General features: G+C 44.6%; 1 protein-coding gene across 8 annotated transcripts in view; it reads left to right on the plus strand.

Annotated features, from left to right (window-relative positions):
• The first annotated feature begins 914 nt into the window (after positions 1 to 914).
• Positions 915 to 26,170, plus strand: part of Ildr2 (immunoglobulin-like domain containing receptor 2) — a 62,773-nt gene continuing 37,517 nt past the window's right edge. For 6 of the 8 annotated variants that reach the window (NM_001164528.1, NM_001357432.1, NM_001357428.1 and 3 more), the window contains exons 1-3: positions 994 to 1,321; positions 16,160 to 16,492; positions 17,354 to 17,473. In NM_001164528.1, the coding sequence (NP_001158000.1) occupies positions 1,231 to 1,321; positions 16,160 to 16,492; positions 17,354 to 17,473 (544 nt within the window). In that variant the 5' untranslated portion in view covers positions 994 to 1,230. Of the gene's footprint in view, positions 1,322 to 3,097; positions 3,485 to 16,159; positions 16,493 to 17,353; positions 17,474 to 26,170 lie in introns of those variants that run through there. The other 2 variants (XM_011238731.2, XM_006496594.4) reach the window with 2 other exon arrangements.

Genomic DNA, 26,170 nt, shown 5'->3' on the forward strand with positions numbered 1-26,170 from the left:
GGTGTCTGCTTCCTTACTGCCACCAACCCTCAACAAGCCCAAATCTTGTCCCATCTTTCAAGTGTTAACACAGATGTCTCCTTTATTGTGGTCATCAGCCCCACCCCTGGGACTAACTTGTTCTTTCCTGAGTCCACCTGCCCCTTCCCTATCTCTTCTACAATGACATCAACCGGCATATTTTTTACAATGACTATGCATTATGCCTCTAAAGGTCTGGCCTTTCTTCCTCTCCTGGACCCAGGATATGGCTCCTCAAGGGACACCATTCTCATCCTGTAGCCTTAATGCTTAGAGCCTAGGAGAGCCTTAGTATATATTTGCTAACCCAAACATTCGTTTCTCAGTGCTTTCTCAACGTATTGTGAGTCCTTTCCAATAGACAGGAGACAACTCCATTTTAAAAGTGGGCATAGCCCATGGAAATGTACGCTGCAAATGGAGAATGTATAGGTGTAGTCTCCCTCTCCCTCCCCCTCCCCCTCCCCCTCCCCCTCCCCCTCCCCCTCCCATTCTCTCTCTCCCTCTCTCTCTCTCTCTGCTCATTTTCTGTTAAAAAGGCCACATACGTTTTAACAGAAAAAAGATTTTTGCCTAAAGGGTTTCTCCCCTATGGATCCTAATTTGGTTGGGGCCTCTTGGTTCGTTGAACCAGATGCACCAGCCAGGGCACAACAAAAACAAACAAACAAACAAACAAACAAACACCACACAGGTCTAAGCCCCAGGAGAAGTTATGCCAAGTCCTTGTAGCCTTTCTGTCCCTGACACCCAGTACAGGTGCAAGGAAACATCGAGTCCCAGCCTGCTTGGTGGCTCAAGTAGAGCTTGAGTCGCAGCCCCCGCCACATGGTCCGCCCTCTGGGGTGGACTTCGCTGCTAGGCTCTGACCTCCCAGCCCCGGGAGACGGCACGTGACCGAGAAACTTTGGCGGGCGGTGTTGGCGCGGGCGGCGGCGCGGCGATCGAGCTCCCCCGCGCGGCGAGCTCTGCTGCGGGGAGGCGCTCGCCGGTGCCGCGCAGCCTGTGCGTGCGGGAACGGCCCCCGCAGCCCAATCGGACTCTAGAGCCAGCGGCAGCGCGCCTCTCGCAGGCGGCGGCGTCCAGCGCCCGGGGCCGGGCTGCGCGGCCAGCCCCGAGGGCTGCGGCGCCAGGGACGCGCGGGGCCCGCGCTCCGCCGCCGCCGCCGCCTGCTGCTGCGAGGTCATCCGGATCTTATCGTGCCAGCTGATGCCCGCTTTTCCCACTCTGGATCTGGATGGGAAGTTGGGGAAGATGGATAGGGTCGTGTTGGGGTGGACCGCTGTCTTCTGGTTAACAGGTAAGAGTCGTTTGCCACAGCTACGGATAACTTTAAATGTATTCCTACAGTGGTGGTGTTCCACTCCACCTTCGTTTTCCTCCTTTTTGACAGTGTTAAAGCTGCTTAGCCTGTGGTGTGTGTGTGTGTGTGTGTGTGTGTGTATGATGGGGGAGGCAAGGGAGAATGCCGGATTGCGAAGGAGCTGGATGGAGATGCAGGTGTTTGACTCACTAGCGCTATGAGGCTGTTCTTAGGAGGTATATTTCCCCTCCAGACAATGATTCTTCCTCCTTCTTTCTCTGAGTTTGTTAGGCTCCGAGTCCTGGGCAAAGCCTGGGGAAAGGGGTTGATTCATTAACAGCTCTGGTTTTCTGGAGGCAGGGTTTGGGAGGTGGGTAGGGGAGTGTCTCCCTAGCTACTTCCACAGAAGAGGAGGGAGACCCAGGAACATTCGCTGGGGCTCTCTGGCTGTAGGGGGAAAGGTTTAGGAAGATGAAGAACAGCTTGATTGGCCTGGAATTTAAGGCCCTATCAGTCTTACTGGAGCCATTTGGAGAAGATAAAAGACAACCCTGTAATAGATCGACGCCCCCCCCCCCAACAACGTTAATTTGTATGGAGGTTCAGAGGTAACTTTGGCGGTGCTTGTAGCGCACCTCTTCTCCTTTTGTGAACTTTCTTCCCATCGTCTGGTGCTAGGAGAAGCCCTGTGTGTAACACTGTACAATTCAGCAATTCTGGGTTAAGGAACAAGTGGCGCTGGGGTGGCCACCTCAGATTCAGAGTAGCCCGCTGAAGGCAAAATGGGGCAGGGGGAGGAGGCTTTGGATGGCTGGGGGTGGGCCAGAGGCAACCAAAGAGACAGTGGAGAAGACAGAATAAGGTGTCGAAGGGTCATGATGATAGGATCGGGTCAGTCGCAGGCAGAAGAGAGCAAATGGCTGCAAGAAGAAAAAAGTTTGTTTCCTCTGGGGCATCCACCAGCTCCAGGAGGGTGCGGTAGGGTGGGGTGAGATCAAGAGACTAGGAAAATGGGATCCAGCTTAAAATAGCCAAAGCAAATCTGAAACGAGAGAAAAGACATGCAAGAAGGAAGAAAGACAAATACCCCCTCTTCTTTTACTCTCAGAATGAAATTATCAATTGCCTGAGTTCTTTCCCCATGGCAAATGATAGGCCCTAACACTGCTCTTGCCCCCAGCTGGGATGAGGTGGGGGTGGGGGTGGGGTGGCATCCTCAGTAGAGTTAGCCTCTTATCTTGGCTGCTCTGAGTTCATCCCTCCCACATTATTCAAATATGAATCATCTAATTCCAGGGTTTGGCTGATCCTTGCTTCTCCCTCCTCTGGCCTCCCAATGCTTTCCACTGCCACCCTCACAGATCCTGACTCCCGAGTGGCCTCTACTGCTCACTTGCCATCTTCAAGGGGCCTGGGACTTGAGGCCTGTGTCATGGCTTCTCTGAAGTCAGGCAGGCATCTTAGGAGGTCCATGAGTCAGAGATGCTTTTCTTGACGTCCCTCTCCCAATACTGGGTTTGCCCAAGAGGAGTACTCTGGGGACTCACAGAGAGTGGGAGAGGAGCAGCATATGGGCTCTAGATGGCTAACAGTTTCTTATGAAATGTAAACCTATTAGTGGAGGGACCACAGGAAATCTAGTTCGGCCCCCACTCCTCTTGGTTTATAGAAACAGAGGTGAAGAGAAGCAGTATGCATATTTGAATCTGGGGTATCACCTTAGACCCCAGCCAGAGTTCTGTGCCCCAGCTCCGCCTGCTTCTCTGGCTTTCGGGGGTGGGGGGGGGAGGCTCTGTTGCTTTATTTTTGTGTGGAGGGAGGCGCTGCATTGTCTGTGCCTTCTGCCTTCTGCACCTGGAGAGCTGGCTCTGCCTGGAAACAGGCAACAGGTTACTTATCAGGGTGTCTCAGCTGTCAGATGGCAGGGGTGATGTGTGAGGGAGGCTGCGTCCTGGGGTGCCATTGACTACCCGCTGCCGCCCCCTGACCTGCCTCCCTGCTGTCAGAGATGCTGATGGACAAGGCTCCTCTCAGCCCCTGCAAAGTATGAGGGCGCTAACAATGGCTGCCGGGAAAAGGGGTGGGGGCTGAGGAGAGGGGATCAGTCAAGGATGAGAGGGCTTTAGACTCATTCCTCACACAGTAGCCCTACGAGGAAAGGTAAGGCATTCCCATCCAGCTCAATCAATGAATTCTCTCCTGAGACAAGGTAAAAGGGGGAGGGAGAGAGGGAAAAAAAGCAGATTAAAAATGAGACAGAGCCAAGAACAAACCACGTTCATCCTCTTCCTCCCTCCCTCTCTCCCCTCTTCCCCCATGCTCCCCCCTCTCCACCGTTCTACTCCCCTGCTTTGCTTTGAGGCAGGCTGAGCAATTTCTAATCAACACTTGGGTTCTTCTCCTCAGGCTGTAACGGCTCCTTCCTTGTCTTTCCTTGCTGAAATCCAGTTTTTCCTGCTACATATTTAGCCTCCTGATTTCTCATTGTCAGTGCAGGGCTACTTCCTGCAAGAGATTGGTGGTGTTGTTGTGTTGCTGTTGTTGTTGTTTTGAACAAAACAAAATGCTTGCCAGCTGCTAGTTTAGCAACAGGTGCCCTCTAGCAGGGAGACTTGGAGGAGGGCTCATTCTGTCTTTGTTCCGTTATGGAGGAGGACCTTCAGGTTCAGTCTCCCCTGGCAGCAGAGGCTGTGAGGAACAAGGTAGCTCTACTCCGAGAGCGTCAGCTCCATGGGCTAGCTGTAGGTTTTCCTAGAGACCCTTGAGTGTCTCTGTGATGGAGACTATTGGCTCCATCAGCTTTCCTGTGGGGACCCTTTCATTCGCTTATCAACCCATTCTGAAGGCTCATCCCCAACTCCTGTGGCTTCTAAAGGCAAGAATAAGTGCAGAGACTAAAGTGCCAATGGGGCACAATCCTTACCCTCGGAGAAGGGTCACTCTAGTTGGTGAATTTGCCGTAATGGTTGATGATTCTGTAAGAGCAGTGTAGGCGCTATGGTGCCTGGACTAAGCATACTCTATCCAAAACATGGGGCTCTAACCCAAACTTCTGAAATGAAGTTGTTCCTGAAGAAGGGATGGCTGAATTGAGAATGTTTTTATGCAGCCAGGGAGTCACCACCTTGTCCTACGCACTGTGCTGGGGTTAATAAGAATAAGATACAGCCTCTGCCTTCAGGTAGCTCGGTCCGGAGGCAGAGAAGCTGGCTGTGGGACTGCGGACAATCGTTTTAGCATTGTGCAAAAGCAGTAAGAGAAGTCTTCCCTCAGTATTGGGAGGTGCCTCAGACAATCTCCTTATGGTATTGGGGCATGGCTGTTATCTGATGACCATGTAAGGATGGTGGCTTAGGTATGATTAGCATGTAAGGTATGAAGACTTAGACTATATAAGTACTGCATGCTAACCGGTTGTCCACAGTCAATATTTCTGACCCAGAATTGTTCCTGTCTAAAAGAACTGCAGGGACAACAATGGAGAAGAGACTTAGGGGAAGGAGGTCCAGTGACTGGCCCAAATTGGGATTCATCTCAAGGGGAGGCTTCAGGGTCTGATACTATTACTAATGCTATGGTGTGCTTACAGATAGGAGCCTAGGGTGTTATTAATCCTGGGAAAGGAAGGCTCTCTTTTAGAGATTGCTAATACCTAGCCTCCACCATCCCCTTCATGCCCTGTGTGCTGCCTACACTCCCTCCCTTCCACAGAAGGAACATTGTTTATACCAAAACTTCTTTCAGTATTTTATCCTAGCCGTCCCCACACTCGCCATCCCCAGCCTGGGTGCTTCTTGCTGGATTAGAAGAAGGTGGCTGTTTTAGTACCCTTATCGCTGCCTACAGTTTGGACACATGAGTCTGCTGAGTGGCTGATTTACAAAGGTTTGAGTAGTGGAAGCTCTGTGCTCCTATGTGTTCATAGTTTTAGTCCAGGTACTCAGTGCTTGGTCTAGTGTTGGCAGTCTTAGTATAAAAACTGGTGGATGGAAGGATCACTAACCTGGGAGTTGAAGGTTGGGTTCAAAAACTGGCCCTTCCATAAACAGCTGTGTAGCCCTGGGCAGGTTTATACCTTGGTCTTCTAGTCTGTTTGATGGGTGGTTTCTAGGGTTGCTTTTGGCTCTGTGATTCTAAGTCTTCATTTAATTTTGATGACCTGATAATTCACTGTGAGGGAAACAATAAATCTCAGTTGTATTCAGTGTTCTCCATTCTAACCAATGTTTAGAATGAAAAAAAAAAAACAAAAACAAAAAAACAAAACACCACCATCTAGGAAGGGAGACCCGTTGTTGAGCTTTTCAGAACAATGATTAGCATTAAACTTTTGGAAGACAGAATTGGGTGGTCAGGTTAGGTAGAGCGAGGTAAATACTTTGGATTAGGTGGCCTGAATCCAGGCCAGCATGGCCTTGTCATATTCCTCCAATTTCTAGAACCTACTTATCTTTTCCCTCTTTGGGTATCTGTTCTTCCTATTCTTTAGTCAGAAGCATACAGAAAGGTAACGGCTTTCGGTGGTGGTTCTTGGTATTTTTGCACTATGACGTTTTCCTCTGTGTTGGGTAGCTTTCATATACATTATCCCATTTGATCCTTTTAAAGTAAGGTCATTACTACCTACTTACGCTCAAGAAGCCCAAAGCTCAGAAGAAATAAGGGACTTATTTGTCCATGGGGTTTTATTGATTAAAAAATTTCATGAGATAACGGCATGTCACCACTTTAGCATAACTTGGCTGTTTCAAGTGTCAGGATCCAAGGCAAGCATTCTAGTTTGGTTAAGGCAGCTCAAACTGTAACTCTTGATGTTAGTGAATATATATGATGTGGTGTCTTGGGTATCGAGGGTTAGAGTTTATGGAATTTATGGAAACAGTGCAGTGAAAAATGAGAGAGATCAGCTGTTGGTTTTCCCTAAATTAAGTCCTGAGGTGTGTGCACAGGGGAGAGTGTATAGGAAATACTCCAGAGAGGCAGGGGCTGTGTCCTCTCGGCAGAAGAGACACTGCCGAGCATTTGAGACTAGGTGTTAGTGCTCTGCACCCAGGAGCCGTGCAAGATGTGGCTGTGCTGTCTGCATGCTTAAAGCCGCAACTATGGAGATAGGTTTTTGGCTCTCTGAAAACGAAAAGAAAGCATTTTGGATGACTGGAGCTCTCTGTGGGCCAAGAAACAAGAAAGAACCCAGACGAACAAGCTACTTCCTCTCTTCTCCTTCTTGTCTGGAGCTTACAGGATGCAGAGCTCTCAGAGTGCTCACACTGTTACTCCTTCTGCACACAGCCTTTCCAAGAGGCTGATGCAGAAGAGAAGCAGGTCAGAGGCTGCAGTGTGTGTGTGTGTGTGTGTGTGTGTGTGTGTGTGTGTGTGTGTACATGCGCACATGTGTGTGCTTGTACGTGTGTTTAGGGGTAGGGTTAGCACAAACTGACTTTTCTTTAAATGCTAGCTTAGTGTTTTATTTTATTTCCTTTGACTTAGACATGCAAAGCTCACTCATATCACAGTGCTAGTTAAATAATTAAAATTAAACCATGTTAAAACTCTCAGAACAACGTTCGGCACCCAGTAATAGCCCAGTACTTCTTACAAACCCTGCAAGGCATATTCATTAGCATTTTGATGCAGCATTAAGAAATAAAACTCAATAGCTCACTGTAGCTGATATTTATTTTTTAATTATGACACATGGAAGATGCAGCTAGTTGTGGGTAGCTGAGTGTTGACTTGGTGGACTTGACTCGGTACCGATTGTCCTTTACCAGTATGAAGGAACAGACTCTTAACTCATTATGCTGTTCTCACAGTGGAGGGCAAATGTTTGGGAGGATTGGGTGGGAGTATAGAGGTAGTGTGTAGAGCCAAATCACACAAGGGCCTTTAAAGAGCTACTTGGACATGTCTTGTGACTTATCTGCTCATATTACACTGGGCAAAGGAAATCCTGCAGCCCAGCGTATAGCCTGTGGAGTTGGAACCAATGCAAGATTCGAAAGGGAACAAACAGTGAAATCCATCCTCTAACAACTGTAATCTTGTCCTCACTATGTAGCAGAATCTTTAGAACCCTGCAGAATGGAACTGTTGCTAACAAAGGCCGCAGATGACTGAATAGGAAATTCTCGGGCAAGGAGATGTGATTCTGCTGTGTACCGTGGTGAGAGCTGGAAGCAGCTTTTAGAGACAGTGACACTTGAGGAAGTCCTGGAGAATAAGTAGGAGTTAGAAGGGAAGGGAGCTATGGGGAGAAAGAATAAAGAAATGTTCAGGGGAAACAAGCTGTGTAAAGGCTGAGAACCAAGGCAGGACAGGACAATTTTTTTTGTAAACTACAAATGTTTATCTGTGTTTGAAGCATTTGGTGCTGTGGGAGCAAAGAAAAGAGAAGCCCCTTTATCTTCCAGAAGGCTAAAGGGAATCTTGAGAAAAGGAGTCAGAGCCAGAGGCATGCCATGATCAAATATTCATTTCAGAAAGAATATTTGTGTTCAAGGTGGTGAATAGATTAGATGTGGGTTAGGAACCTTGTAAGAGAAGGTATGATGTGACCTGAACCTGTATGGTACAGTGGCATAACAGACAGACATGGGGCTGGAGAGATGGCTTAGAGGTTGAGAGCACTGGCTGCTCTTCCAGAGGTCCTGAGTTCAATTCCCAGCAACCACATAGCTGCTCACAACCATCTATAATGAGATCTGATGCCCTCTTCTGGTATACAGGCATACATGCAGACTGTATACATAATCAATCAATCAATCAATCAATCAATCAATCAATCAATCAGAGAGACTGATAGACATGGACAGACTTACATGGTGGTGGAAGTATGACTGGCTGGATGCAGAGGTTGAAAGGGAAGGAAGGATGCATCTAGATTTCTAGCTTGGGATTTCTAGGAATCCGTGGACATGAATTAATATGAAAGGGGAAAAACATAAAGGAGGGGCATGGAAATCCCTCCATCTCTTTGTCCTAATTATGTTATAGGCTAGGCTGCTATAACTAAACCATACTGCATCAGTAATTTATGCAGTGTTTGATAAAAGCAACTTAAGGAAGAGCTTGTTCTGGCTCAAGGTTCATGGCTACAGTTCACCATGGTAGGGTGGTCTTGGTGGTGGGAGCCTGAGACACCGATCACATTCTGCAGCCTGAAGCAGAGGGAGGTGAATGTTTGGCACAGCACTTTCTCCTTTTCATGGAGGTCAGTTCTTCCCACCTCATTTAATGTCATCTCAGTAATTTATCCCAGACATGCCCAGAGTCTTACCTCCTCAGTAATTTCAGGTCTTATAAAGCTGATGCTCTTACCTGTCATACATAGTGACTAAATAAAGTACTTTATTTTCTTTTTCATTACAGTTTGGATCTGTGGGGCTATAGCTACTATTTCTAACACGTGGCTCGTAGCTATAGGCTCTTCTCAGCATCAGGAACAAGGAAAATAGAGTTGAAGGTAAACAGCTTTCTGGCAGAGAGATGATGACCTAGAAGCTGTATACTTGGTTTCTTAAATGTAGTCATATGGCCACAGCTAGCTGCAAGAGAGTCCAGAAAAATGTATAGCCTGGTGGTTTGTCTAGACAAATGAAACCAGGGATGTCCTATTACTAAAAAGGAGGAAATGGTTATTTCTCCTTCTCTAGAAGGATGAGCTTGAATATGGTCCTATCTGAAATGAGAGCATGGAGATTATTAGAAGGAAAACATACTAGAATGCTAGCATTAGAAATTTTCCTTCAAATGGACTACCTGGTTACCCCAGGTCTAATGTAGATGAAGGATTCAGGTACTGGGGCAGCAAAGAAGTGACCCTGGTGTTAGGGTTGGTTTTGTGGGCAGTGTTATTCAGATGGTGAGTTCTATACTCCAAGATCAGGTTGCAGTCTGGACATGAGTGGGAACAGGTCCAAGAATGGGGAGGTAGTGGTGGTGAGAGTTGATGGAGTCACATGATGAATCCTGGGAATCAGACTCCAGAGACCAGTATCAGGGTACAGATGCTTATATACAGTGTTTGAGACAATCCAATCCCCTAAATCCTTGGCCAATCATATTTCGACACACCTTCACTATGCCCCAATGAAAGCCCTATTGATGAGGTTACTCACAAGTAGGGGGCGGGGCTGTTGAGGGGAAGGGATCCATCTTAGATTTGATGCCATGTGCAGCAGATCAGGACTCTTTGAGGAGCCGCAGGAACCTGTGGTCCTCACTCTCCATGGCACATTTTTTCTTCACAAGGTTGACCTCCACATCTCCACAGACACCTGCACTGTACTGACCAATGTGCTGTAAGGAATGTTCCCCAATATCCCTGATTGGTAAATAAAAAGCTAGAACCTGTGACTTGGGCAGGTGGGAGGGGAAGATAGGACTTTGGATGAATAGGGGGTCTCAAGTAGGGACCACAAGGTAGAAGGGATAAAGGAGGAGGAGACGAAGGGTGCCCTGAGGACACCAGTGAAACAAAGCAAGTCTCAGTTGGCGAGTAGCACAGGATCTATGGCTGGGGTATAGAATAGAATAGCTCAGAATCTGCTCAGTTTAGACTTAAAGCTTATCAATAAAGATACCAGGTTTCTGTGTTTTCTATTTGCAAATTATACAGGCTAAAGTGGGTATAGAAATGCCCTGGAGATACCTGGGAACAAAAAGGAGCAAAATAGGAACCCTCCATACATTACTACAATATCATGGTTCTAGCCAGTTTAAGCATGGAAGAAATCTTTTTTTCAAAGAATTTGATAAACTTGGGATTCAATGGGAAATGTAGAGAACAAAGCTCAGAAAATAGGCAAGTACTAAAATGATGTCTACTATTCTCAGTAAAGACTTTTTGTTTTATTTTATTTTTTAACCTTAATTGATCAAGAAGATGGTTTCTGCTTCCAGAAGAAAACTGTCAAGCTGCATTTTCTTTGTCTTTAAACCTTTTCTGTAGGCGGACACTGGAAATGCTTTGCTCCCATCCTGAATGCACAGGGATGCACGGTCTTTCGTTACTTGGTTGGACTATAGGCTAACCCCACTGTAGATGTGGGCATTCCTTCTATTCATTTGTCTACATTTAGAAAGCCTTCCCACTAGTTGTCTCTAAAAATGTCTTGGAAGGTTGAGACAACATGTTTAAAATGTGAAAACAAGTGATAAATGTTCTTACATTTTAACTTGAAGGCAGGAGAAGGAACGTTTGAACTGACTAAAGACATACCTTAGTAGTGTCTAGAGAATAAGAAATTTGTCAAATCTCCTTTGGAGACTTGAAGTCTTAAGGGATGGGTAAGTTTTATACAAAGCTTCTAGGTGCTTGTCTCCAAGGATACTTGTCTGTGACCTTAGCAGCAACTTGGCTTCTCTAAAACCGGCATGTGCTTACAGAACTCCCTGTCAACGATGTAGGAGGAATGGCTGTCAACAAGTGGGGAAAGGAACTTGCTTTAAAATAAATGAAGGTGCTTAAATAAGAACAGCCTTGCTCTAGAGACTGCTTGTGTCACGAGAGCACAGTTTGTCATATGTAGATCCCTTCCCTCATATGAGAATTGGGGTAGGCAAATTGGGACCCTAATTCGCAGGCACTGCCTGTGCTTGAAGAGGACTTTGCCAAAGTCTGAAAGTAAGGCAAGAGAGGATAGCCGCTATGCTGAGCTGCCTCAGCTCACTTCTTTCAGGGAGCTCCCTAGATTTGGGCCAGAATGCATGCTCTGCACTGAGGCCCTCATGCTGAGAAGGCTACTCAGACAGTGTTGGTTCGCCCCACGTTCTTTTAGACCTCAGCTACATTCTACAGCTTTGCTGGATGTTGAGTATTCAGGCTCAAGGAAACCCCGGCAACTAAGCTCAGGCACCTGAAGATAAAACAAATAAGCAAGTTTAGATTAAGTAATGTACCAAGATGTGGAAGTTGCCTTTTCTTTGTGTTGCTAGTGCTTAATGAACTGTTTTTTTCTTTCTTTCTTTTTTATAGGTTTTGACAGAATTAAAATACCCAAAGTCAATGTTTTCTAGGATCCAGGGAGACAGAGTAGGTGTGAGAATAGTCAGTCTAGGATGTGACTCCTCCCTCTGCGCACGTAGAAAACTCCTTGTGGTCTTTGATAGCTATATAGTGCTTCCTGTAATGAGTGCTTAACTTTTAAAAGGAGATCTGATCTTTACAGGTGTGCTCTGTACCACACACACTGCCCTACCCCGTTTCATTTATTTACTTGCCTTTTTCTCTGCCTCTGCCTCTCCTCATTTACCTTAGTTTGGAGGGTGGGCAGGATTCTTTCTGCACCTCTTAAATGATTAAGAAAATTTCAAAACTCATGTTCTGTAAGTTGTCCTCAGTGCCTGAGCACAGAACACCAGCTTTCCTACTGTGTGCTAGCCAGTGCCTACAGTCAGAACATCAGACTCCCTACTGTGGACCAGTGCCCAAGCTCAGCATGCCTGTCTGTCTACTGTGTGCTAGTACTCGTTCCTGTATTTGCCTCAGTGCTCCTCTCTGGCTCCTTATAGCTATGTGTCCCTATAGACAAAGGATGAAAATGGATAGCTGGAATGTGTATGGGGCCAATCATACATAAGATCTGCTTTTGAATCTTATTTTGTTTATGTGTGTGTCTGCCATGTGTATGTGGGTGCACCTAGAGGAAAAGGTGCAGTGGGTCTCCTGGAGCTGGAGTTACAGGTGGTTGTGAGCTGCCCAATGTGGGTATTGGGAACTGAACTCAAGTCCTTTGGAAGAGCAGCAAGTGCTCTTAACTGTTGAGCCATCTCTCGAGAACCATGAATAAGATCTTAAATCATACCAAGGCATTGGGATGTAAGAATTTTATCCAGGAGAGACTGAGGAATAAGTAACCTTTAAAGCAAGAAACTGAGATGACTGGATGATAACAGGTTTAAAAAAGAATACTTTAGAAAAATGTTGAGTATAGATTGGGCTAGAAGTGTGTGTATGTGTGTGGAGGGACGGAGGACACAGTTCTCACACCCAGCTGGTAGCACTTGCCCTATAAAGTGATGGTTAAGGACTTTAGAGCCAGTCAGCCTGGGGCTCAGCATGACTGTCACTTGCTATGCTGATATATTAGGCAGGGTGTGCATATTCTTAGAGCATCAGCTTTTATATGTAAAACTAGTGTGATAATAACGCCTATTTTATAGGTTTTTTAAAAGAATTTGTTAAAATGCCGTAGGAGAGGGGCTTATCACACAACATCATACAACTATTATATGAACTAGAAACCCGGCGAGACACCATCCCTGTGGAACTCCTGACACATTCCAGCATGCTTGTGCATTTTCTCTCTGTTCTTCCATTTTCACAGCCAGCATCTCATGCCTGACTGTCTGCCCTTGCCTGGCTTAGGGACCACAGCTCCACAGAAGCCAAGGCACTTCTCGATAGTCACAGCAACAACAACAGCGGTTGCGTATCTTCAGTGCTTAATATATATCAGCTGTTGCCATAAGTATTTAGGATAAAATGTCATCTAACCTTTGGACAACCCCATAAGACTGTTACTATTATTATGGTTTTACTCCTGAGAAATCTGAAGTTCATGAGTTGAGTACCTTGCCTAAGGCCATGTAGCTGGATTCTAATTTAGGACTGCTCTCCAAATTCAGGCCTTTGACTAACCGTCATGCTGTAAAAAGGCAAATGTCTCCGAGAACCTGTTTCTTATGCTTTGGAGCATGAGTTTGTGTGCCTTCTTGGAAGAAGCTGAGAACTGACTAACCTCTATTAATAATTGATTAAGAGAGTTCAATGACTCGCCTTCTTCAAATGGCTAATCTCATTAACAGAGAACAGACATGGTGACAAGGTTATTCTCAGCAATTATCTGATGAACAAAAACCCAAAGTTGCCTCTCTCTTTAAAACAAAAGTGTAAATAACGCTTGAAACCCCAAGAACACTTTCATGTAGCGCTCTTTCCCCTTGATGATTTTATTTACCCCAGAGAGACTAGGAACTGAGATATTCCCAAGTAGAGCCTCAGCGGGGCACAGGACAGAGAACTGGCATAGTCAGGTGAGTGCTATGTCCTGGGAATAATGCCCATGCTTCATTATCCAAACACAGTCATTATTAATTGAAAGCATTTCACCTTTCTGTCCCACTTATGTCACCTGGGAGACTGGGAGGAGAGTAAAGAGTTGAAGAATTACAGGACCGAAAATTGGTGCTGTACCATTTAAGGAGTAACTGTAAAGTCATGTACATTTTCTTTCTTTTTTTTTTTTTTTTAAACAATCTTTTTTTTTTTTTTTGATTTATTTATTTATTTATTTATTATATGTAAGTACACTGCAGCTGTCCTCAGATACTCCAGAAGAGGGAGTCAGATCTCGTTACGGATGGTTGTGAGCCACCATGTGGTTGCTGGGATTTGAACTCCTGACCTTCGGAAGAGCAGTCGGGTGCTCTTACCCACTGAGCCATCTCACCAGCCCCCTCATGTACATTTTCTATCTCGGGTGTGTGATTCAGAGAGAACGGAATTAGCGACATCAACATTTGGGGTGGGAAGTTGCAACTGAGTTTCCTGACAGAATTATTTGCCCCTTGATGGAGCCGGTCTACAGAGTGTGGTTATTATCAAGCCGGATGGTAGGAGATGGTGGTTGAGATATGGTAGCTTCAACAGGATGTGAGGACACAGCTGAAAATGGTGGTGGGGACTGTCACGTGAGATCTACGTCTCAGTGAACCTCTATTGAGTCTGCTCCCTGAAGGAGCCTGGTGAGATAGTGTGTTCATGTTGTGTTCCTGGCGGGGAAGAACGTTCATACTTACTGGGTAGGTGAGGAAAATGGATCTCAGATTGCTACACAGACTTTAAGGCCTTGCCACTAAGTGTGTTGCCAGATGATATTCCAAGCCCTTCCTGTTTGGTGCCAACACTATTTTAATATACTATGCAATCTATGAGTCACCTACTATTTCCTCTGCACAGCCCTTGAAGCTCCCATACTAATACTCCTATATTGGCTCAGCCATTCCTTTACTCATTCATGGGCAGCCTCCAAGCACTTGGCTGGGCCAAAACACCCTGTTGTGTTCACTACCACGTTCCGTGGAATGCGGGAATCATTTTCTCACAACAAGAATGAGGACCCACATTTTTGACTGTGCCTTTCATGGAGGAGGGATGCTGCTCTGGAAATCAGGAGACGTGTGTACGTCTTGTCCTTGTCAAGGTTGCTTCAGTAAAAAGGCACATTCTTATGAGGTGTATGTTTGAGCTGAGAGTGAGCACTTGGCACCCTTTCTCACCTGTCTCAGGTCCATGCTGCACTTGGAAAGCAAAATCGTCTGCCCCCTGTTGGCTGGGGTGGAGCATGCTTTTAATCCCAGCACCCAGGAGCCAAAGGCAGGCGGATCTCTCAGTTTGAGGCTAGCCTGGTCTACAGAGTGAGTCCCAAGATAGCCACGGTTATACAGAGAAACCCTGACTCAAAACAAAACACAAACACAAATACAAACACAAACCAAACCAAGCCAAAATAAACCAAACCAAACCAAAAGCCTTCTGCTCCAAGCTACCTGAAACCAACCTGGCGATTCTTTCATTCAGCTTGGAAGCTGCCCCATCTACCTTCATGTTCCTTTCTTTGCTTCATATTACAATTCTTCTTTTGCTTCTAGCAGAAGTCTCTAGGTTAGAAACTCTATAGACTCTCCCATTCACATAGGAAATTGTATTCTCATTGCTTAGAACTTCTAGACTCTAACTGATGAGATCTCACGGGCCTTTGTCTCTCAGACTCCCCTTGGTATCTCGATCGTTGAAATCCCCCTGTTCTCCCTGATCACCAGACCTCAGCTGGTGTCTCTTCTCATCTGGTTTTTAGTTTTTCTTCTTTCGATTACTCTTAAAAGCTGTTCAAGCTAGTCTATTGCTTTGGGGCTGAGGTCTCTCATAAAGAGACTTCTTTGCTCTGTTACTTCTTCCCCTTTGCTTGGTCACCATCTGGAAGGGAAGTCGATTTGTCTTGAAGTGTTACTTCCTGGTTTCATTGTTTTTCTATCAAGTATTTGTTCAGTAACCATGGGCTTCATAATCCAGACAATACATTATCATTTCCTGAAATGGCATGAAAAGAAATTCTCACAAAATTGTCACAATAACTGTTTATATAGGAGATATGTTGCTAACACAAAGAAGGAAGGGACACTCTGGTCAAAGAAGACATTAGGATTGGGTTTTGAAACATGGGAAACCGTTTTCCCAGGGAAGGAAAGCCAAGCATTCCAGAGACAAGGGTCATCGTGTGCAATTACCTAGAGATGTGGAATAACAAGGGTCCCTCAGAGAAACTCTAGGTTGCTTGGAATCTGTCAAGCTTGGTGTTCAAATGGAGTTACTTCAAAGGGGTGGAGCTGAGGGCAAGAGGCTAGATGATGCACTTTTAGGATATCTTGCCAAATGTGGTGGTTAGTTTCAATTATGAACTTAGCGAGATCTAGAATGACCAGAGTTATAGCTTCTGGACATGCCTGTAGGGATTATATGGATTAGGTTGAGGTGGGGAGACTTGCTCATCATGGGTAGAATCCTTCCCTGGGCTAGGAACCTAGGCTGTATAAAGGGAAGATCGTGAGCTATGCACACAGATTCCTAACTCTGTTTCTGCACTGTGGGTTCAGTGTGACTGCCTGCCTCAAACTCCCACTGTTCTATCTCCCTTATCATGATAGACTGTAACCTGGAACCGTGGGCCTGAATACATGCAGAACAAGGATGTCAGGACGGAAGATGATATCATGTGGCAAGAGGTAGGGTCTGTGGTATGGATACTGTTCTGACATGTTCCTTCTGTTTTACAGCCATGGTTGAAGGCCTTCAGGTCACAGTGCCTGACAAGAAGAAGGTGGCCATGCTCTTCCAGCCCACTGTGCTTCGATGCCACTTTTCCACGTCCTCCCATCAGCCTGCGGTGGTTCAGTGGAAGTTCAAATCCTACTGCCAGGATCGCATGGGAGAATCCTTGGGCATGTCTTCTCCCCGAGCCCAAGCGCTCAGCAAGAGGAACCTGGAATGGGACCCCTACTTGGATTGTTTAGACAGCAGAAGGACCGTCCGAGTGGTAGCTTCCAAACAGGGCTCGACGGTTACCCTGGGAGATTTCTACAGGGGCAGAGAGATCACAATAGTTCACGGTAATGATGCCCCCGTTCTGAATCTAGGGGGTGGGAGGGAGGTTCAGGGTTTTCCCCAGACACAGGGGAAAGTAAGTCAACTCTTAGTCTTTCAGCCACTCAAGGATCTGATTTTTGTGGGAGATGGGAGCAGCAAGAGCCCTGGCATTTTGCTCTGAGTACAGGGAGGGGGTATGGACAACATGGCATGTAGGAAAGATCGAGAAGCTCTGGGGTAGCCTTTCAGAGCCTGGCCTCCCATCTCAGAGATTGGTGGCAGAACTGTTTGAAATGAGTTTTAGGGGAAGAACTCGAGGCAGACACTCTATACCTCGATATTGCCTTCCCTGCCGCTTTCCTGACCCTGAGAAGTAGACTTCCCTAACATCTCCTTTGCCTGGAGAAGGGATGCGTGCAAGCTAGAGAGCCAGGAGGGTGAATCAACTCCACACTCTCTCCAGCTCCCCAAAGCTTTAGATACAAAAAGTCACATGTCTTTTGTGACTTGAGTCACAAGTCTCATGAATGATTCCATTATTAAATTATTTGAAGAGATCGGTTTGTTTCTAGGAACCCAGGATGATTCGGAAAATTACCGTGTTCTTAGGTGCCGCTGTAGACCTCGTTCAAAGACATCAACCAACTACGCCTGAAAGTTGACTAGAACTATTTCTACTTGGCGGCTGTACCCTAATTATTCTCTTGCCTTAAGGATGCTAATTTGTATTATTTTGTTTGAAACGAAGTGAGCATTTTCCAATCAGTATCTGGGCAAAGGAATAGATGTTCCAGAAGGGCGCCCCTGTCCCAGGCCCCATCGTTCAATGCCTTCCTTCCAGAGAACAGAGGTTTAGGAGCGGGTCCTCCTTTCTGTGATAATAGATGCAGATCTTCAAATTGGAAAGCTCATGTGGGGAGACAGCGGACTCTACTACTGTATCATCACCACCCCGGATGACCTGGAAGGCAAAAACGAAGACTCAGTGGAACTGCTGGTGTTGGGTGAGTGAAAACCAGGGGCAGCATTTTCATCTTAGGCTGCTTGCATCCCGTTCATCTTCTCCCTGCATGCATTAGCAGACTGCATACATGATTTTTATCTTGTGTGAGCAGACCAGCCTATTGTAGAATATTCTCCTTCTGGGTTGTAGCTCTGCTCATCATGCCTTGCTTCAGGAAGGCTGAGGCTCTCTTTGGAGCATCGTGAGAAGTGCTTCTGATCTCCTGAGTGTCCCCACCTTTCCTACTTTCACCTTTAGCCCTGATTTCCCTTACCCCTTTCTTGTCTTTTTATGTGATGGTTAATTACATGAGAAAGGACCCTGGGACCGTCTGAGATGCGTACACATGATGCGATCTATCTCTCGTTGGTCTCTATCATATTTTACAGGCCTCTGACATTTGTCTCTGCTTAAGATAATCACAAATGAGCAAGGTGTCTGTAAGCCGGAGAGTCTAGTAATAAAATGCATCCAATGAGAAGAGATATTTAGAGGTGTGCTAAGTTTAACCAGAAGTGTCCAAGTTGTTCTCAAGCAAATACTTGTAATCTTTATTAATACTAACTGTTTCATAAAAGAAAACTCCTTGCTTTGGCTACTTTTCCTCTTGTGGGTTGGAGGAATGTTAGCGGGAAATGATCTCTTTGAAGACTGAGTGCATAGTTTGCATTTCATAAATGTTGGTTAGATAAAAAAAAAAAATACTTGGGTTAAACCAACACAGAAAACAAAGAAAAGCCCTCTATTAATTGTAAGGAAAAAAATAATTGAGGATATACCCTTTAAATTGTATTCAGAAGACATTGTGGTTTTGCTTGTTGTTCTTGTAGCCTCCAAAAGTTAGCTGAAAGTGATTTGTGGGAACATCCAAGAGGGCCTTGTTTAAAATGTAAATGAAGGTTAAGACTGATTTTTTTATTTTTCCCTCCATGAGAATCCCAATATGTAGGGATAAAGTGGCATTTTCTATTTAGAATTTTTAGGTTCTGTCATGACTTTGGCAAAGCAATAGTTCTCATGCCTTAGTCTTAGAGTCTACAAACTGAACTAAGGTAATGTTGGTTTTCCTTGTTAGACGGGTGATTTAAACATAATCCTTAGGGCCAACATAGAAACTAAACTGCTGTGGTTTGTACAAAAAGGGAGAGATATGAATTATTCAAAGGAAATTAAAGGAGTAAAAGACTTACTGAGAATGTCAAGAACACAGAGAGGGTAAGACTTGACTCTGTGGTGGCTTTTTAAATCAGACAGGATCTAAGAGATACTTTTTTCTTTTCCTTTTCTTTTTTGCCTAATCTTAGAACTCTAATAGCCAAGTTTGCAGTAACAAGAAGTTTGTTTGAGCTTGCAGTTAGGTAATTGTGAGCACAGCTATTAGACCGAGGCAGCCATCTGCAGAGAAGTAATTGTGTGTAGAGGAAAAGAGGCCAGGTAAGGAACCACTTTAGATAATTTGGTCCCACTTCAGCAGATGTGGGGTGGGGTGGGAATGAATGGATGGAAAGTTTTATCATCTGAGGATAGGCTAAGATACACATTCCTCTGGACTGAATCCAAGCTAACTGCGGAGCCTTTCTTGGGGCCCAAAGGGGTCAGCAGCTGGTGAATGACTGGAAGGCTCGATGACAGTGGTCACCAGTGATGGGAGGAGAGATGAGGAGCAGAGCTCAGTACTGAGAAGAAGTGACCACAAACGAAGGACACCGTAGTCAGAGTTCTACATAAAAGTGGCACCACTGAACCGATGCACCCGATGCACCCGATGCACCCAAGGGACAGGTACAGCCCTGCTCTGCTCTACGCTAATTAGAAACATCCAGAATGGGATCATTTGCTATGGACAGTTTTGGGCAAGACTGTCCATTATTTAAAGGAATTGATTGCAATCTGTGAAAAAATTTGAGCGCATTAAAACACAAAGTGCCAAACTCTGAGTCTTTATCTTGGCATCCCTTTATAATTTTTTTCAAAACTACTGTCACATTAAAAAGAAATTAGAGTTGTTTGGTTGTTATAGTCTGCAGGCTATTTTGTTTAATGGTCCTTTTTTTCCTGGGAAACCAGGAAAGTAACCTGATTTCTGGGTTCTCTGTCAAAGAATGGGGTGGCCTGAAAAGATTCCTGGGGTTCATAGTTTGCTAATTACAGCACCATGAACTAGTGGTTATCAAATTTTCTATGAGGAATGGCTAGAGGATTCATTTTAGTAAAAAGAAGGACTTAATGACCAAGGGATATGTTTTCAATATTTGGAGTGAAGGTTTGCACAAGAGGCATTGGAAACACACTCCCTGCCTGGCAGGCGGCTCATTAGCGGGAGGAGTGCAAGCCTGGGTTGGATATGTCGACTGCTGCTGAGGCACAGATGACAGGTATGAGACTCTGAACCAAAATAGGGAATGGAGACACATTAACCACAGTGCTGAGACTAAATCAATCGATCTTGAAGCTGTATAGAAGAATTTGAGGGAGATATGTCAAACAGGATGCGAAGATTTCTAACTAGGTGGGTAACCAGCCATCCCATTAACGAAGAAAGGGGATGTGGGTGGGAAAGCAGGTTAGAGAAGCAGAGGGATGAGTTGGGTTTTGAACATGTAGAATTTAAGATGTCTGTGGGACACCACCAGGGCTCCAGGGACTGTGTTTCATTGGGATATTTTTTATAGATTGAAACTCGTCATGTTAAGTAATGTAAGTGGTGTTACCCAAAATTGTCCATGGCAAATTGCTCACTGGCAATTGCAAATGTAAGTCTGGAAATCAGAAGAAAGTGAAGACAGAAGATGGTGGGTTTAAGAATCATGACCACAAACCGAATCCAAGAACACATCAAAACGATCATCCATCATGACCAAGTAGGCTTCATCCCAGGGATGCAGGGATGGTTTAATATTTGGAAATCCATCAACATAATCCAGTATATAAACAAACTCAAAGACAAAACCCACATGATCATCTCGTTAGATGCTGAGAAAGCATTTGACAAAATCCAATACCCCTTCATGATAAAAGTTTTGGAAAGATCAGGAATTCATGGCCCATACCTAAACATAATAAAAGCAATCTACAAAAACCAGTAGCCAACATCAAACTAAATGGAGAGAAACTCGAAGCAATCCCACTAAAATCAGGGACTAGACAAGGATGCCCACTTTCTCCCTACCTATTCAATATAGTACTTGAAGTTCTAGCCAGAGCAATTCGACAACAAAAGGACATCAAGAGGATACAAATTAGAAAAGAAGAAGCCAAAATATCACTATTTGCAGATGATATTATAGTATATATAAGTGACCACAAAAATTCCACCAGAGAACACCTAAACCTGATAAACAGCTTCAGTGCAGTAGGTGAATATAAAATTAACTTTAATAAATCAATGGCCTTTCTCTACACAAAGGAAAAATGGACTGAGAAAGAAATTAGGGAAACAACACCCTTCACAATAGTCACAAATAATATAAAATACCTAGGTGTGGCTCTAACTAAGGAAGTGAAAGATCTGTATGATAAGAACTTCAAGTCTCTGAAGAAAGAAATTGAAGAAGAAATTGGAAAGATCTCCCATGCTCATGGATCTGCAGGATAAATGTAGTAAAAATGGCTATCCTGCCGAAAGCGATCTACAGATTCAATGCAATCCCCATCGAAATTCCAACTCAATTCTTCACTGATATAGAAAGGGCAATTTGCAAATTCATCTGGAAAAATAAAAAACCTAGGATAGCAAAAACTATTCTCAACAATAAAAGAACCTCTGGTGGAATCACCATGCCTGACATTAAGCTGTACTACAGAGCAATTGTGATAAAAACTGCATGGTACTGGTACAATGACAGACAGGTAGATCAGTGGAATAGAATTGAAGATCCAGAAATGAATCCACACAGCTATGGTCACTTGATCTTTGACAAAAGAGCTAAAACCATCCAATGGAAAAAAGACAGCATTTTCAACAAATGGTGCTGGCATAGCTGGCGGTTATCATGTACAAGAATGAGAATTGATCCATTCTTATCTCCTTGTACAAAGCTCAAGTCTAAGTGGATCAAAGACCTTCACATAAGACCAGAGACCCTGAAATTAATAGAGGAGAAAGTAGGGAAAAACCTTGAAGATATGGGCACAGGGGAAAAATTCCTAAATAGAACAGCAGTGGCTTGTGCTGTAAGATCAAGAATTGACAAATGGGACCTCATAAAATTGCAAAGCTTCTGTAGGGCAAAAGACACTGTCAATAAGACAAAAAGGCCACCAACAGATTGGGAATGGATTTTTACCAATCCTAAATCTGATAGGGAACTAATATCCAATATATACAAAGAGCTCAAGAAGCTAGACTCCAGAAATTCAAATAACCCCATTAAAAATGGGGTTCAGAGCTAAACAAAGAATTCTTAATTGAGGAATACCGAATGGCTGAGAAGCACCTGAAAAAATGTTCAACGTCCCTAATCATCAGGGAAACGCAAATCAAAATAACCCTGAGATTCCACCTCACACCAGTCAGAATGGCTAAGATAAAAAATTCATGTGACAGCAGATGCTGGCGAGGATATGGAGAAGGATGAACACTCCTCCACTGCTAGTGGGATTGCAAGCTTGTACAACCGCTCTGGAAGTCGGTCTGGAGGTTCCTCAGAAAATTGGACATAATACCTTTCCTGGGCAAATACCCAGAAGAAGTTCCAACTGGTAATAAGAACACATGCTCCACTATGTTCATAGCAGCCTTATTTATTTATAATAGCCAAAAGCTGGAAAGAACCCAGAAAATGTGGTACATTTACACAATGGAGTACTACTCAGCTATTAAAAACAATGGATTTATGAAATTCTTGGACAAATGGATGTATCTGGAGGATATCATCCTTAGTGAGGTAACCCAATCACAAAAGAAGTCACATTATATGCACTCACTGATAAGTGGATATTAGCTCAGAAACATAGAACACCCAAGATACAATTTCCAAAACACAAGAAAATCAAGAAGAGAGAAGACCAATGAGTGGATACTTCATTCCTCCTTAGAATAGGGAACAAAATACCCATGAAAGGAGTTACAGAGACAAAGTTTGGAGCTAAGACGAAAGGATGGACTATCCAGAGACTACCCCACCTGGGGATCCATCCCATAATCATCCACCAAACCCAGACACTATTGCATATGCCAGAAAGATTTTGCTGAAGGGACCCTGTTATAGTTATCTTGTATGAGGCTATGCCAGTGCCTGGCAAATAGATGCTCACAGTCATCTATAGGATGGAACACAGGGCCCCCAATGGAGAAGCTAGAGAAAGCACCCAAGGAGCTGAAAGGGTCTGCAACCTTATAAGGTGGAACAACAATATGAACTAACCAGTACCCCCAGAGCTCGTATCTCTAGCTGCATATGTAGTAGAAGATGGCCTAGTCGGCCATCACTGGGAAGAGAGGCCTCTTGGTATTGCAAACTTTATATGCCCCAGTACAGGGGAATGCCAGGGCCAAGAAGTGGGAGTGTGTGGGTAGGGGAGCAGCGCGGAGGGAGGCTATAGGGAACTTTTGGGATAGCATTTGAAATGTATATAAAGAAAATATCTAATAAAAAATAGAAAAAAAAAGAATGATGACCAATAGACAGGCAGAACCACATGAGAGTAGATGAATCACTCTGGATACTGCTATAAAACAAACGGGCCAAGAATAGAGCCAACCCCTTGGTGGTATGTTCTGGTGTTACCTCACAATAGTGGTAACACTGATACTATATGTGTTCTTTTCTTCCATTCCTTACAAAACTTGGAGTTTTGTAATAACATTGAATGATGGATTCTACGTAGCCAAGGGCCGATACCTTTTCATGTTTATATCTGCCACATCAGGAGGGTTCGAAGCTAAAGATGTCTTAAAATGACAAAGGGGCAGAATGTCTAGGTCATTCTTATTTTGTGCCTTTTAAATGTTACCTAATACTGCATGTCTCGGTTGGCAGAACAAACATCTGCAGTCTCAAGTGAAACAATATGGTTCCGTTTCATTTCGTCTCAGAATGAGATTCTGAGCCAGAATAGGAGATTGAGAACCTTAACAAAAGTTTTGAGACCAAAGCAATCAATCTTGAGGAAGTGAGGAAGATGAGTTAAACAGGATGCAAGGATTTCTAACTAGGTGGGTAACCAGCCATCCCATTAACTAAGAAATGGGATGTGGGTGGAAATGCAGGTGAGAGAAGCAGAGGGATGAGTTGGGTTTTGAACATGTAGAATTTAAGATGTCTGTGGGACCCCACCAGGGCTCCAGGGGCTGTGTTTCGTTAGGACAGAAACCGATGCCATTAAATAAGTAATGTAAGGACTTACTCGGTCACAATCATTAGTCACAATCTTCTCCAATGTATATAAGCGATTAGTAGTGATAGATTCATCAGAAACTGTGGTTGAAAACACTGGTTCTAGTTAACTTAAGGACCAAGAAAAAAAAAGAATGCATTGAAGGGTATCAAAACCAAAAGGAGACCTAAAGAATATACCTTATTTTAGGAAAGAATTTATTAGCCTCTACACAAACGTCTTCTAACCTCAGTGACTTTTCTGCCCAGAAGTTTATTTCTACATTTGCCGCAGACAGACAGATAGTTCCATGGGGGTCTAGGCTTCTCTTTTGTTTGGCTTTGCTGTGCTGGACTTCTGCTCCTAGATAAAGGGGGATGAGGATGGGGTGGGAATCAATAAATATATAGATGCTCAACTCGAGCTTCCTAGTCATCTATATCTGGAAGTGAATGGAACACTTCTTTAGTCAGGGTTTTTTTTTTTTTTCCATTAATTTATTTATTCACTTTTCATCCCAATGGCAGCTTTCCAGTCCCACCATCACAAGCCCCTCCTCCCATTACCCCTTCCCCTTCTCTCAGGAGAAAAGGGGAAGCCCCTCTTGGGTACCACCAAAGGTACATCAAGTCTCAGCAGGACTAAGGGCATCCTCTCCCACTGAGGCCCCACCAGGCAGTCCAGCTAGGGAAAGAGAATCCAATGGCAGGCAAGAGTCAGAAACAACCCCCACCCACGCTTTGGTTGTTAGGGGACCCACATGAAGACCAAGCTGTGCATCTGCTACAAATGTGGAGGGAGAGGGCTAGGTGCAGCCCCTGAATGCTCTTTGGTTGGTGGTTCAGTCTCTATGAGTCCTCATGGGCCCAGGTTAGTTGACTCTGTAGGTCTTTTCTTTAGTCATTTTGGGAGAAATAGAAGAAAATAACAGTGGTTAACATAGTAGTTGTTCTCAGCATTGTTCAAGATGCTTCAGGGCCCTTGGCTTTATGTTGTGGAAACTGTTGAAAAATATCTTTGGGGCTCCCTTGGTAGAAAAAAAAATAAATGTTATTTTCTGTTCTTGTATTTTCCCAACAACAAGAACAAAAATTTAGCCTTAAGAGAGAAATCCCAATTGGCCCAATTAGGTCAGTTGTCCACTGCTTAGCACTGGGAAGTCAGAGGCTCTTGGGGGATAGTCCACCAATATAAAGAGAATGCTCAAGTGAATACACACACACACACACACACACACACACACACACACACACACACACTCACTCCAAGTAAATGTCATCTGAAGGGATACCAGCGGATGCCAGCGCTGTGCCCACTCACACTGAAAATAAGCTGCACTTCATGATGCCTTCCTGTAATACTTTTATGGGGTAGGAGAGTAGCAATTATTCCCCCCATCTTCCAATTTAAAGGAATCCAGTGCCCTACTGTTGTGGCTGCACCCAGGTTTTCAAAGGTGTCGGTGATTAAACCCTATTGCTTTCCATCCCTAACGTTATCTGTTTACATAATACCACAAGTCCTGAGTGTGCTAACATGCTACATTTTTAGCTATGGACTAAAAATTGTGGTTGCTGCTAGGGGCTGTAGGTTAGGATTTCTACTCACCCCAGGCTCGCTTCCTTGGTTCTCTGCATTTCTTCCTTAAACTCTCTAAACCATTGACCTAGGCCTTCACTTCAAAGGCACCATTGCTCCTGTCTAGATTGAATACCTCCCCACTGAGCAGCAGTCGCCCCTCCCTCCGCCCCATACATCTGAACCTCAGTGGCCATGGAAGCTTGTTCAGAGCTTTCAGAAATATCCATGACTGACTCACAGAAACGGGAGGACAACCACTGTTACAACATTAAACAGGAAAACTCTCCCAAACACCCTTGGCTGTCCTTTTGATGATTCAGAAGGTAAAGTCATTCTAAAGTTGGAAAAAGCACACGGTGTTTTGGTGCTTTGAGATGGCCATGACAGATACCCTAGAGAGATTTAGGCAGGGTGGATGCTGGCAGGGCTGCACCAGCAGACAGTCACAGGAGGTGGGGTGTCCAGAGATCATCCATTTGGGGTTAGACATTGGTCTCTGGGATCAGTGGCAAAGACTGGCTGTCACCATGCCACTGTTTGGATAGGAATAAAGTTCCCTGGTGCAGCTCCAGCTGGCAGGAAGAAGTCTTCACCATTCCAGGAAGGTCCCTGCCGGGAAGTTATTATTTTAAAATCTAAAAGCAGCCTGTTCTTTTTCTTACTTCTTTCTATGTACCATATGAGGGCCTGACCTCTCCTTTCTGATGTCCCTTGTAATAGCTTGTTGTTTAAAGATCTTTAATTTTAAAAGGGGGACAGGGACCCCTGTGGAGACGAGGCTGAATACTCCTGCCTCTAG

The sequence above is a fragment of the Mus musculus genome, chromosome 1 (assembly GCF_000001635.26).
Source record: "Mus musculus strain C57BL/6J chromosome 1, GRCm38.p6 C57BL/6J".
Taxonomy (NCBI): domain Eukaryota; kingdom Metazoa; phylum Chordata; class Mammalia; order Rodentia; family Muridae; genus Mus; species Mus musculus.